The 14,653-nt window shown below is 37.6% G+C and overlaps 2 protein-coding genes across 7 annotated transcripts in view; one reads left to right on the top strand and one right to left on the bottom strand.

The window, feature by feature from the left end:
• Positions 1 to 12,730, top strand: part of USP34 (ubiquitin specific peptidase 34) — a 237,332-nt gene extending 224,602 nt beyond the window's left edge. For 3 of the 4 annotated variants that reach the window (XM_082643301.1, XM_082643300.1, XM_082643303.1), the window contains 5 exons: positions 7,524 to 7,603; positions 9,927 to 10,067; positions 10,171 to 10,314; positions 11,219 to 11,378; positions 11,557 to 12,730. In XM_082643301.1, coding sequence (XP_082499427.1) covers positions 7,524 to 7,603; positions 9,927 to 10,067; positions 10,171 to 10,314; positions 11,219 to 11,378; positions 11,557 to 12,164 — 1,133 coding nt within the window. In that variant the 3' untranslated portion in view covers positions 12,165 to 12,730. The remainder of the gene's footprint in view (positions 1 to 7,523; positions 7,604 to 9,926; positions 10,068 to 10,170; positions 10,315 to 11,218; positions 11,379 to 11,556) is intronic. The other variant, XM_082643302.1, reaches the window with a different exon arrangement.
• Positions 12,731 to 12,856: 126 nt separating this feature from the next.
• LOC309816102 (activator of 90 kDa heat shock protein ATPase homolog 2) overlaps positions 12,857 to 14,653 on the bottom strand; it is a 30,289-nt gene continuing 28,492 nt past the window's right edge. Inside the window, exons 7-10 of one of the 3 annotated variants that reach the window (XM_082643329.1) lie at positions 14,391 to 14,492; positions 13,785 to 13,836; positions 13,503 to 13,643; positions 12,857 to 13,084 (exon numbers count right to left, since the gene is read on the bottom strand). In XM_082643329.1, the coding sequence (XP_082499455.1) occupies positions 13,053 to 13,084; positions 13,503 to 13,643; positions 13,785 to 13,836; positions 14,391 to 14,492 (327 nt within the window). In that variant the 3' untranslated portion in view covers positions 12,857 to 13,052. Of the gene's footprint in view, positions 13,644 to 13,784; positions 13,837 to 13,865; positions 14,493 to 14,653 lie in introns of those variants that run through there. The other 2 variants (XM_082643330.1, XM_082643331.1) reach the window with 2 other exon arrangements.

The raw sequence follows: 14,653 nt of genomic DNA, 5'->3' as shown, positions 1-14,653 counted from the left end.
CCTCCAGGTGTCCCTTATCTCAGTACCTCCAGAGTTCTCAGGCTCTGTGTGCCCTGTGAATCTGTTGTCTTTAGGGATGGCCCAGGATCCTCTCCAGTGTACTGTAGTTTTGTGTCAGAGCATGGGAAGTGAAATACTCATGGAACCACCACCCAGGTCAAGAAATACAATATTACTGTATCCTAGAAGTTCCCCCTTGTGCTCCTTCTCAATCACAGCCCCTTCCTTCCTCTGGAAAAGGTTTTGGTCCACTATACATAGGGCAAAAGATGTGAACATACCTTAGGTTTTGTTATCCAAGAAGAATGAAGTGGTAACAACTGTCAGGGATAATTCCTCTTCAGAAAAACCGTCTTATTGGTAAGTGTTTAGAGTGTCTTCAGATTTGAAAGGGTGTTCCTTCCACTGGTTATCATTAGCTAGTTTTATATATATGTGGCTGAAGATTGGGGGGTGGACGGGTGAGGATATGTTCAGATTGGCCATTTCATGATTATATAATTGGGTTGTGGCACTTGGTAAAAAGCTAAAACCTAGCAGTGGCAATGATCAAGTGTGGGGAAATATCCAGGAGATCTAGTAACACAGCCTTGCTCCCAGATAAGAAGGAAGACTTACAAAGATGCTGACCTTAAGAAAAGTTCTTAGTAATTGTGTTCATATGATTTATACCAAAAGTTACATGAGGAGCTATTTTATCTACTTGAACAGCTCTGACCAAATAATGAATGTTCTACCCTGTGTGGGACTGTCTTCCTCATCAACACAAATACCTAGTTTTGGGGAAATTAAACATGGGGAGGAGGAGGAGGAGGGAAAGAAAGGAAACACACTTAGCCATCCATATTAGCTGAATCAACTTCCATAATATTTTATGCTCTCATCAGTTATACTCAGGAAGCACAGTTGTGCTGGCTCGTGGTGTTTGGTTCTCTACATAAGCACTATTCTTTAGAACTTTCTACCAGGATGGAAATATTCTCCAGCTGCATCACCATCCACAGTATGATAGCCACTGGCCATATGTGAGTGTGGAGAGCTTGAAATGTGATTAAGGAAGTGAATTTTTTATTTTAACCAAATTAATTTTAAATAGCCAGATGTGGCTGGTGGCTACTGTATTGAATAGGACAGCTCTAGATATAAACCAAAACCTTAAAAAATTGAGCAGGAAAAGAATTTTTTCCTGGTTATATCTTAGTTAATGTAGAAAATTGGACATTATTTTAGATATGAAGTAAAACAAAGACCTAAAAGCAGTGCTTATGCTTCTTACAAATGGAAAAATTAGGTCCCAGTGTTTGAAAGTAACTCCCTCTTCTAGCTGAAATGACTGTTTCCAAGGAGAGGCCACTAGGAAAGAGTTTGAGAAAGCAAAGCCCACATTAACGACTGTGATGGGAAGCAGAGAGTTGATAGGGAGTTTTAATTTGTATAGTTTCTTCAAGAAATTATATTTGGCAACAAGGGAGGGAAGGGTAAGTTTAAACTGGTTATGTCCTTGATCATTTGAGTCTTAAGGCTAGGTGGTCCAAGGGCCAGAATATCGTGACTATAGGTAGAAGTATCTCAAGACCTGTATTGGATTGCAGGTCATTCCAGATTTGATGAAAAGTCTTTATGGTAATTCTTACATGGGTAACTGAGTAGATTTTAAGATTTGTTAAGGGAATAAAAAGGAATTACACAATAATTGTAGATTAGAATTACAGGGGATAGAGTTGTAGGTCCTAAATAGGAAACAAAGGGAGCGTTGAAGTGCTCTTGAAGTGAGGACAGTCAGGCATAGGGTTAGGGGAGACAGAGAAAAAGTGGGAAGAGAATTCAGGGAATGTGAACAAAGCTGCTGACTGCCATGTGAAATACTAGTGTGTCTGAGACCGCAGTATTTTGATATTTAAAAAGCTAATTTTTAGCCAAAAAAATTCTGAAAAAGAAGAATAGTGCCAGATTACTGGCACTATTGATTTCCAGAATACTTACTAAAGATAACAGTAATTTTTTTTAATTTTTTTGATATTTAATACATAGTTCACAATTCAAAGCAATATCAAAAAGGTATACATCACCGTTTCACTCACAGACATGCCCACCATCAATTTTATTCTTTTTTTGCATAAAAACGGCAAGTATTGGTTTATTTTCTCCCTTTCTTATGTAAATGTCCTCCATATTCTCGGAGGACCAACTGTGGATTGAAATTTCCACTACAGTCATTGTATTACCATTTTATATAAGGATATTCACCATCGGGGGCTCCTGGAACCAATCCCCCATGAATACCCAGGGAATGACTGTAAACTCCAATGATTAAAACCACACGATGCAGATATGGAAGCACATAAGTAGAACAGTGGAAAAACAGCCCCAAAACAAACATAAGGATACACAAGGATTTGATAGATAACAAAGATGACATATCAGAGTAGTGGAAAATGGGTAATATTGAGATAATTGCCTAGCTGTCTGGGAAAGGAAAGGCAAGAGTAATATCTTCTTTGCTCCTTAGACCAAAATACATCCTAGGAGGATTAATTGTGAAAAATAAAATCCTAGAAATAATAAAGAAAAAACATAGGATCATATGGATACCACCTTGAGATTTGAAGGACTGTGTTAAGCAGGACACGAAACCCAGAAACAATAAAATAAATTGAAATTTTTGACTACATAAAAATTGAAAGTACTACATGTTGAAAATGCCATAAATTGAATTAAAATACATACAGCTAATGGGGAAAATATTTGCATTCTTAATAGGTAAATGGCTAGTAGTGCCAATGTACAGAGAGTTTTTAGGATTCAGCAAGATGGTAAAGAATATTAAAAAAAGCAAAGGACATGAAGGTAGTACGTACGTACGCGCGCACACACACACACACACACACACACACACACACACACACACACACACACACACACACACACACACACACACACACACACACAATGTTTGGTAACCATATGAGAAGTTGCCAATCCTTACTAATAAAGAAAGCAAACAACAATTATTTCTCTTTCCCCCCCCCCCCAACTATGAGATGAAGTTTAGATGATACGCATACTTACACAGTTTGGGGAAAGAGGAGATCTTATAATGGGGTCAGTTTGGAGAGGCAGTTTAGATTGTTCATGCCCTTTGCCCCAGCAGTACCAGATCTAGGAATCCACCCTAAATCTACTCATAGAAGTGTACAATAACATACATAGGATGTTTATTTTCAATTGGTTTGTATTGGGTAAAACTGGAAACAACCAAAATGTCTATCAATAGAAGCCTGATTAAAACATAGTTCATTTGTATTATATAGTCTTTAAAATAAAAAGATAGGAATTGACCTTGTTTCACATGAAAAAAACAAATTGGAAAACATACAGAATATGACCACATTCTTATAAACAAGGGGAAAAAATCAGTACATGTAAAAAAAAAAGGATTATAATCTTAACTACAAGGATAAAATTATGGGATGCTTTTATTTTCTAGGTTAAATATCTAGAAGATTTAAATTATTTGTAATGTTCATGCATTGGTTTTATATTTGAGGAAAAAAATTTTTTCAAAACATAGAAAACTGGTACTGCAAACCCTAATCATACCAAATTTTTTAGGTACCATAGTTCACGTGCAGATTAACAAGATGTTCAAGTAAAATTAAACTAAATAACAAATCCCTAGATGTCATCATTTAATTTTCATTTTTAGGGACAAAACAATATCATCTTTATTATTTGACATTAGTTTTTCTTTTGTTTTTTGGGTTTTTTTTTTACTTTTTGACATTAGTTTTTGAAAGTTTTCTTAATGCATTAGTAAGTGAAAGATTTTTTTAAAGATTTTTTGCAAGTAACATGATGTACCTAGAAAATCCATAATCTTCAAAATCTCTATAATTAAAAAATTAATATAGTTGATAGAAGTAAACAGATTAAAAATTCATATTATAAAAAGCACAGCTCTTGTTCATGTTTCAGCTTTTTGTGATATGAAGATGGTACTGATTGGAGAAACAACTGGTTAGCTGTTTCCCAAAAGGCTTCTTAGGATGCATATACTTTAAACAAGTGCCAATCATTCAGTACAGATAGGAAACCAGCTTTTACCCATCCACCAAGGGCAAATCCATTTATCCTAGGTTATACATGGTAATTACATTTAATAGACATACATATAATTTAGGGGTTGGTTACCAGTTTGTTAATTTACAAAGAAGAACTGGCACAGGGATCTGAATGTTACATGGTACGGCCAGCAGATTTTTTTCCAGTAACCTACATGGGAAGCTGAATAAACAATAATAGGTGGCTCAGTGGATATGAAGTCAGAAATAGGGGAATTAGAAGAATCAGATGTGATATTCTAAGGCCGAAGCTCTCACTTCCCATGGATAATGCTTGGATGGGATAAATACTCCTATAGAAAGCTGGACAAAGAATCATAACACAATTCAGATAGGAGAAACCCTAACTAGTAAATACACATACGAAATATTTCATCCTCACAGCAATCATCTGAATTACCATTTTACCTACAAAAACAGTTTTTTAAAGATTTTTCTTTTAAAAACACACTCAGCCGCTTCTACAATATAAGGTGCTTCTGTTGAGGAAACAATACGTTTGGAACAGCTTTTCATTATTGCTTATTAGTTCCTTCATGGGTGGGCACAGGGTGGGGTAAGGACCCTATTGTTAAGGATACCTGAAGTCACAGGATGAAGAAAGATAAGTGATACAGGAGCCAGGATGTTTTAGGCCTGCCCATCCTGTTTACTGAGGTAAGGCTTGGAATTGTGCCTGCGAATGCTGGTGATTGCATCTCCCTGTGCTTTGCACCCAGTGAGTGACACCCCAGAAGGTACTGGAAGAGTGTGTGGAATAGGATGGCATTGGCCTCTACCTTAAGTCAGCAGAGCCAACATACTCCTTATCCTCAGTGCTTTGTGAAAATGCTGGAAAGAAACTGAAACTTCTACTCTGAAGGGATGGCCTTCCTTCTAAAGGAGGTGCAGCTCAGATAGGGAATAGGTAGGACTGTGAAAGAGGTGTCTTTAGCTCACCATGGGTGGCACAGTGTTTTCCAGAGTGTAGTGTATAAGATGGCCCAGGGAAAATAATTTTCATGTTAATAAATGTGAATAGGTCCTACTTATTACAAAAATAAATAACTCGTACACCAAATGCATGATTTTCCTGGATGTTATATTGCCGAAGACAAGGCTAATGTAGTATTAGCCTCTCTAAGTCAATCTAAAAGAACAGTATCAAGTAAACAGTACAGGTGATGGACAGATATGAAAACAGTCATGAAAATGATACATGAAATGACTAAAGTTTGGGAAACACTGATTATTGAAAAGATTATGGGCTTCAGAATCAGATAAATCTGGGGTAGATACAACTGTATCACTCACTGGCTTTTGGGATGAAACAGCAGATTATGTGATCTCTCAGAGCCTAATTTCCTCATCCAAAACGGGCTAAATGAGGAAAACATCATGCCTTCCAAATTTGATGAGAAAATTAAATGTGATTATCTGACGTACCTAGCACAACAGATGTTAGTATATTTTGTTCTTCGCTTGTAAAATAAAGATATTTGAATCAGAGTATTACCTGAGAACAATCTGAGATCATAGAAGGCCTCCGTGTTTTTTGTTGTGGTAGTGCTAGCTTTTTAGTAGTTGTGGAAAATAGGAATAAAGATTGTTTTACTTTGAGGATAATGTCGGGGTGGTGGTGGATAAAGTCTAGAGGATCTTAAATTGTAGTATGAAGCCTGCTTTCACGTGAGAGGGTTTATGTCAGAGCAGCCCCTAGTTCATGGGTTGGCAGACTTATTTTTGCAGTGGGCCGTGGGCCATATTGCCAACCCCTGCTCTACTTTTATGGGTAATTATGCAGAGACATGGGAACATAGGAACTTTCTTCCCTGTAGCCAACAGTGTTGATGACATGCCCTTGTTTGCTTATGTGTATTGTGATGTTATGATGGGTAAATGCCTCCAGTCCAAACCAGATTTTAGGGTATTAGTTTCCTTGGGTCTTTACAAAGGAATTAATCTTGACAGGAAAATAAAGAAAAATAGGCTTTCCCACAAAAGAGAGTCTAGGTATCCTTCGATGACAAAATTGGATGACTGATCTGATTTCCCTAAGATTTTCCCAAACCCATGGTCTAATATAGAGGCAAACAATAGCCTGCATGCTGCCTGTTTTTGTACAACCAATGAGCTACCTGCAAGTTAAGAAGAGTTTTTATAATTTTAAATGTTTTTTTAAAAAACTACATTCTGAGTATTTTGTGATATACATGAAAATTACACGAGATTCAACTTTTAGTTTTCTTAAAGAATGTTTTATTGAAAGACAGCCATACCCATTCATTTGGTGTTGTCTGTGGAGTAATTGTAACAGACTTAAACAGCCAGCAAAGTCTAAAATACAGGTACCTGCCAATTTTCAAAAGTTTGCTTTATGCCACTACACTTTTATGACATACCTACATTAGTACCTCTTTTTGCTAACCAAAATAAATCCAAAGAGGATTTTTGCTTTAATGGAAAAAGGTAATTGCTTTTTCACTTTATGCTGTTTCAGCTTAAGAAAGGTTTCATAATTGGGGAAAACCTGTAATTACTATTTGACCATTTACCAAAAAGGTTTGCCAACTTCAGGTGTTACTCATAATTTTTTTCTTAACTGGAAGAGGATAACTTGTATTATATTTCTCCTCCATGATTATACTTTCCCTGGGGGGGTTGGGAGTGTTGGAGGATGGAAAATTTACTTACAGCTGACTGTGGCATTACAACTTCTGTGCTTTGAGAGAGCTACAAGGGCAGAGGGTAGGGGAACAAATTTCTTAAGGACATACTTGACATCTAGAATAGTCAAGAAGAGGAAAGGTTGAAACCTTAGACGTTCCAAATAGGATGCTGACATATAACAGCTAAGTATGATCCACCCAAAAGATCCTGGGGACAAGGCTAGAAGCTGTTAGACTTAGAGCAGAATTTACCTAAATCTACTATAAAGGTAATTCGCTTTATCTTTGGAGAAATGAGATAAAAGAGGAAAGAATGATATGTTTTCTAATTCTTCACATCCTCTGTCTGAACGTGCACCCGGCCCCTCCACTGTAGTCTAGGTGTTCTATGTAATATCTAAATATGCAGAGTGGTACCTTAATCCAAGAAAACTTTGGAGCCACGTGCAATAACTTTTATACATTGTCCCAGATAAAGTTCTACTTCTCAAAAAGCAGAATTGGTTTAAGTTGTTGCAGGTCCTTCTGGGAATGAGGTATATGGGATATAAATAAAGTCAAAGTGTACTGCACTCTAAAATATTTCACTGGTTAAAACATTGAGATGAATTCTTCCCCTTTAAGTATTTTATGTATTTCTAAAACATAAAAAATATGCAGTTATGACTGGAAATAGCTATAATATTGTACATGCAGAGTTTAGTATCTCAGTAGTGTAATTTATAACCTATTCTGATTTCTTTTCAAATATTAGGTGTCCTAGTTGCCTATGAAGGCTTGCCACTTCATCTTGCACTGTTCCCCAAACTTTGGACTGAGCTATGCCAGACTCAGGTAAAGAAAATGAGTTTTAGATGACCTGGTCTTTCATCTCATCCGACCACTTGGTCGGTAATTTTAGGGACACTGGGTTGAAAACTGGCTGGAAATTGGGGGTGTTTTCGAATCTTGGTAGGTAAAATACTATTAATGGAAATAACTATTAAGCAATTGGCATCGAGTTGCCCTTTGGAGTTTTTTATATCTGTAATATTTGTATCACAAAGGGTATTTCAGACAAGCTGTTTATAAAGTTTCTCATTTAAAGGCCAATATAAACAGTTGTTGTAGAAGTCTGAAACGGAGATATTAGGGCAAGAAGGCATAAGCCACTTCTTGTGCTCCTTCACCTCCCCCATCTATTTCGTCTCCCCTCCACCATTCCCAAAGCTCTAGCAGAAACCATTTCAGCATTCTGTCCTTTACCTCTCGCTTATCTGTTACCTCAGAGCAGTTTTTTAAGTCTGATGCACTTATTTTCTTATCAGCAATCTCATTGAGAACAGAAAGCACTGTACCCTTCCTACCTTAAGTCCAAGAGCCAACCCCTTAAAATAAATGCTTGTTAAATTGTGGAGGGAGAATGGTGGGGAGAGGGGAAGAAATCAGATTGATCCTAAGGTTTGGCTCATTCCTTGGATCAGGCATAAGGAATCCCTCCTCTCTTCAGGCACTGAAAAAACTATTGGTCTCTTGCCTGAGTGCATCTGCCCATTCCCAGAAGATGAGTTGATTAATTCCTTTGGCATAAACCTTTACCCACATTTAGCATCTGGAATACTTTTGAGTCTGGTCCAGTCTCCTGCCCAGGCAGTTGTGCTCTGGATACTCTCCTAATGGATGTGTGTGTCACATGATACTGTAATAGTTGCTTCTCTGCCTCCTTGTCCCAAACCATGAATTCATCTCTATTCCTAAAGAAATTTCATTTTGTTTTCTATACTAGGAATCTTTGATAGGCTAGTATACTTTAATCATACGGTTTAGTACTTAGTAAACATTCAAAAAACAACTTGCTGGTTGACTTCTGAGCTGAGTGGTTTATTCAGTAATTTGCAACAAATCTCTTGCTTTTCCCCGCACCCACCCCCTTGGCCACTTGCTGCTCTCTTTTCATTCTTCCTGATTTAGGTAGTTGCTTTTTTTGGTTTCTGTACTCTGCCACTGCCTATTGCTTTATCTGCTTCTGCACTGTACTACTCTCTTGACTTTTTTCCCCACAGAATTCATCACCCCCAAAACTTCCCTTAAAGTCAAACAAACCATCTAAGGCTTCCAATGCCCCTACCAGCCCTATAGAAGCATCTGTGTTGTGCAAGAAATATAGGCAGCAGGCAGAGACTACAACCAGTAGAATAAGGCAGGTTTTCCTGACACCAAGGATCTGAAGACCTGAGTGCTGGTCCTTCTTGACTCCTAATTTCTTGGGTGACCTTGAGCAGTTTACTTACCACAGTGCTTACTCTAATAAAATATATAAGTATATAGATGTACATATTATCTAAACTTTGTCCTATTTTTTAAAAATAGTCCATTTTTCTTCCATATAAATGATTATTAAAACACACATAAATAATCTAGGGAATATATTTACTGAAAGACATACTACTTGTGTTTAAGAGCCATGACCATTTGAAAACAGGAAAACCAAATTTTAGTACAATTTCCATATTTTGGGACCCACTAATTCTCTGTGTGAGATGATTAGGAAAAGAGGTGTGCTGTTTACCTTTGTGATGTTTATGGGGCAGAAGGGTGTTTACCAAATTACTATTGTTACTAAGATTACATAGTGAAAGTTTTAACTCACTTTAGGGAGCAAATCTAATTCTTAAAATTTGTCTTTTCTCTATGGGTCATTTGGTTATCTATTAATTTTCCTCGAAAACATCATCCTATTTGTTAGTCTTATTTGTCGAGTCCTTATTAACTCTTAATGCTAGATAATGAAGCTGCATTTCTTATAAAAACATATTTGTTCAGTTTTGCCATTCAGACTTCTTACAAGTCTCTTCTTCTGTCACCCATTTAAGTCCAAGTTAGTAATATTTTAATTTATTGGGAGGACAGTTGCTGGGACTGAAAATTCAGTAGACCGAAGTAAAAATGGCATTTCTGGGAATTCCCTGGTGATCCAGTGGTTAGTACTCTGTACTTTCACTGTTGAGGGCCCGGGTCGGGGAACTAAAGATCCCGCAAGCTGCAGCCAAAAAAAAAAAAAAAAGTGGCTTTTCCAGTAGGATGTGAAATGACTTCGGATATATATCATGAGCAGTGTATTTAAGATTTGCAGTTATTTCAGTGCTCAACCAATCAGTGCTTCTTTTCCCCACTTCAGTCGGCTATGTCAAAAAACTGCATCAAGCTTTTGTGTGAAGATCCCGTTTTCGCAGAATATATAAAATGTATCCTAATGGATGAAAGAACTTTCCTGAACAACAACATTGTCTACACATTCATGACACACTTTCTTCTAAAGGTATGTCACAAGTTGGAAACTCAGCGTGTTACTTCCAGTTAGTTAGTGATTGTGCTTTCATTGTGTTGGTCTTTTGGAGATTTTTCTTATTCATCTTTTTCAGGTTCAAGGTCAGGTGTTTTCTGAAGCAAACTGTGCCAATTTGATCAGCACCCTTATTACAAACTTGATAAATCAGTATCAGAACCTGCAGTCTGATTTCACCAACAGAGTTGAAATTTCCAAAGCAAGTGCTGCTTTAAATGGGGTAAGACTTATGCAAGGGAATAGTCATGTACTAAAGAACTTTCCTTAAATCAACTCTAAATTTGGCCTTCGTATGATTTTACTATATACATAACTTTATTATTCAAGCTCTGGAAGTCACATATGATGAAAAAACTAACCAAATAAAAATGTGTTCACTCTGCCTTTTATGTATGTAGCACACACTTTCTGTTACCTTAGAAGACATGAGCTAATGTCATTAAATGCTAAGGGCAATGACCGCTAAGGGGAGACATTCCCTTTATCTCTCTACTTTCTCACATTTTTTGAAATGTTACCTGTGATGTTTCTGTTAGTGCCTGCGACTCATAAGTAACTGAAAGATTAGTCATCTGAATATAAAGCCAGTTAAAACTAGGGAATTGGTTGCCTTCTATATAGACTCCCACAAAAGCCATGTCATGGAATAATGAAACACCCTGGAAACATGTGCTTGCACAGGTCCAGCAGCAGCCTCCCAAGTAACAAAATGCTTAGATGCCAGAACGGATTATGAGCTAAGTGAGGAAGACCTTATGACATCCACCAGAAACCAAGTAAAACTAATTCCTAGATTAATGAGGCCTAAATTGCTCATGGATCATTCAGGGTTTGCTTTTTAAATTCCTGTGGAATTCCCCCCCGCCTTTCCATTTTCAGAAAACACTATTTGGGTCTTCAGCCAGACTTAATTAGTGGTGTGGTGCATAATAATGGTATTAGTGACCTAGAACCAATGAAGTACAATAGAGTATCAAAACACTGGCTTTCTAGTTTTAACGTTCTTCTGAAAATACCAGAGGAACCAGGATGGATTCCTGGAAAAGTAAACATGTGCATTTAAACTGTTAACGGTTGTAATGCTGGCTTTGGAATTTGAAGTGTTCCTGTCTGGATTTCTGTAGGACTTGCGGGCACTTGCTTTGCTCCTGTCGGTACACACTCCCAAACAATTAAACCCAGCTCTAATTCCTACTCTGCAAGAGCTTTTAAGCAAATGCAGGACTTGTCTGCAGCAGAGAAACTCACTCCAAGAGCAAGAAGCCAAAGAAAGAAAAACTAAAGGTTAGCTTTATGGACTAATAAAATATTGACTTTAGGGTGGGAGAAGGGAAGAATTGACTTGACAATAGCTGTGTGAGCCTCCTGAATATAAATGCTAAAAAACAGAATTTCCACAACCACCCCCCAGTATGACCCTAATGACCTTTCAGAGAATTTGTTCTGATGTTCCTTTTCACAGATGATGAAGGGGCAACTCCTGTTAAAAGAAGGCGCGTTAGCAGTGACGAGGAGCACACTGTAGACAGCTGCATCAGTGATGTGAAGACAGACACCAGGGAGGTCCTGACCCCAACTAGCACTTCAGACAATGAGACAAGAGACTCCTCAATTATCGACCCAGGAACTGAGCAAGATCTTCCTTCCCCTGAAAATAGTTCTGTTAAAGAATACCGAATGGAAGTTCCATCTTCGTTTTCAGAAGACACGTCAAATATCAGGTCACAGCATGCAGAAGAACAGCCCAACAATGTTAGATTTGAAGACTGTAAAGAATTTAAAGACCTCCACTGTTCCAAGGATTCTAACCTTGCTGAGGACGAATCCGAGTTCCCTTCGACTTCTCTCTCTGCAGTTCTGTCTGACTTGGCTGACTTGAGAAGCTGTGACGGTCAAGCTTTGCCCTCCCAGGACCCTGAGGCTGCTTTATCACTCGGTTGTGGCCATTCCAGAGGACTCTTTAGTCACATGCAGCAGCACGACATTTTAGATACCCTGTGTAGGACCATTGAATCTACAATCCATGTGGTCACGAGGATATCTGGCAAAGGAAACCAAGCTGCTTCTTGACATTAGATGTAGCATGTCTACTTTTAAGGTCACCCCTCACCCCCAATGCTGTTTGTATAAGTTTTGCTTATTTCTGTTTTTGTGCTTCAGTTTGTCCAGTGCTCTCTGCTTGAATGGCAAGATAGATTTATAGGCTTAACTCTTGGTCAGGCAGAACTTCAGATGAAAAAATTTGCATCTTCAGTATACTTTCTAAAGGGCAATCAATCAGATAATGAATATGTTTTATGTAATTAAGAGTTCACTGTAGTGGCTTTCACTTAATATGGCTGTCTGGGAGGAACAGGGTTCCCTGGCCCTGTACAATGTAATTTAAACTTAACAGCATTTTTACTGTGTATAATATGGTGTCCTCTGTGCCAGTTTTGTACCTTATAATAGAGGCAGGTTGCCTCCGATCGCTGTGGTTCTTATTATCAAAATTAAGTTTACTTGTATACGGAACAACCACAAGAAATTTGATTCTGTAAAGAATCCTCTTTAGCTGTGGCCTGGCAGTATATAAATGGTGCTTTATTTAACAGAATACCTGTGGAGGAAATAAAGCACACTTGATGTAAAAATAATTGTTTTATTTTTATTGACATGACTGATTGCTATTCTGTGCACTTAATTAAACTGATTGTGATGACTTTTATTTGTTTACATACCTTGCTTCAAGTCTTCTCAGATGAAAGTAATGAGAAAACTGAATGGGGGAACATACTTACTTACTATCCATTGTATTCTATTTCATTAGAAGTATAGTGGCAGTCCAAAAAGTACCTTTTTCCATAGACTTGTCAATCCTCACCGCCCTGAAGTGCATAACTGCTGCAGGGAGAAGCCTAACAATACAGCCAGCTCGCCCTCGCGTCAGCATGCTTCTGAATGCAACATGCCACTGTTTCACGACCTAAGAGCTACACACCTTAAAAACCCTGAAGTAAAATAAAGGAATGGTGTTAACATGCCATTTATTTTTTGTCTTCTTGAACTAAAATTACAGCTAAAACAGCAAGCTTGCTAGGACAAGCTTTAGCTTGGGACACTTCAACTATCTGCACTCAGGGACTCAATCTATTCCCAGAGGAGCATCTATGGGAGGTAAAATACCTAATGTCACATTGCTTGCTTTTAACTCAGTGCAGAGTCTAGTCACAGTAAAGATGCAAACAATGCTTTCAATTCTAAGTTCATGGATTTCATCCAATATAGATTAAGAGTATTTGTTCTCTTTTTTTAAAGGAATGACAGAGGGAAGAGGTGAACGTTACACTTTTTCTGCTTACAAAAAGTAATGCCCTTATAAAATCTTCTAACTAACTCAACCATTTAGGGTGATCAGCTGCAGTAAACCTTGTATTTCTTCAAAATGCTGCTTCTGCCAACAGAATTTCATGTTCTCTTCTTCACAGACAGGAACTCCTTTACAGTCCAATTGTAATTGCGTCTGCCCTAGAGTAGGCACAAAATTCAGTGCAACTATTGCATAGTGTTCTGGAAGAAAAAAAGGAAAGCTTATTACTGCATTATGAAAAGAAAAATTTATCCATACAGTACCACTATTTGATTTTTTTCATAGTAAGGGGAAAAAAAAAACTTGAGTGTTTTTGGACTTAAAAGGTGCTAATAACATACCTTCTGGCCAGTTCCTACATCTCCATTTCATGACGATCTTTTTATTTGTTAACTGAAAACAAAGGGAAAATTCCACTGAAAACATCTTTTAAAACTTCATACAATACTACAACAAACACCAAATCCTCTCATGAAAGCCCCTATGTACGAGAAGTGATCAGTGAACAACGTCCACTCCCATCTTCCCGTTTATATGCCAGCACCACTGAGAATTCATTGTCCCCAGTGCCAAAGTGTAACGGCAGTAACATCAAGGACAGAAGCGTGACGACCAATGCAGAGCTGATGTCAACGGCAAGGCAACTGACATTTGGCAACACACACCCTAGTGGCAGAAACCTGAAACATCTAGACCAAGAGTTGGGAGGAATTATACTTGTGTCTTCTAAAATCATAAACATCACACAATTACTGTGAAACTAAAGCTTCAGCTTTTAGTATATATAACATTTTTTGTTTTCCCTGTAACCAACTTTATAAAGTGGTCAAGTTTCTGTGAACTCAGATAAAAACCAAAGCACATTTTAAAAAAAGGCATGAATAAAAGCAATATCAACAGAAGTCAGTCCCAGCTTAACTTTCCTTTAACCTATTAAGATTACTTACCAGTTCTACATATTCACCAGTGATGTTCCCATCAAACATTTGGAATTTCCTTCCCTTTTCAGCTTCTAATACAGCAGGAGATTTAGAAAATTTTTGCACCAACTAACCAAGCAAAACATACAACAGACATGTTATTCTGGCATATGCTATCATGTTTTTAACCTAAATGTAAAGTACTAATATAACAGTTACTGTGCTTTGTGTTTGTTTGTGAATACATAGCTTTAAATTATAGCTTTCTCTTTCCCTCTCTTTCAGAGGAA

This window comes from Mesoplodon mirus (genome assembly GCF_964341445.2).
Source record: "Mesoplodon mirus genome assembly, chromosome: 14".
Classification (NCBI taxonomy): domain Eukaryota; kingdom Metazoa; phylum Chordata; class Mammalia; order Artiodactyla; family Ziphiidae; genus Mesoplodon; species Mesoplodon mirus.
The sequence above is the reverse complement of the archived record's forward strand: the minus strand, read 5'-3'. Positions and strand labels throughout refer to the sequence as shown.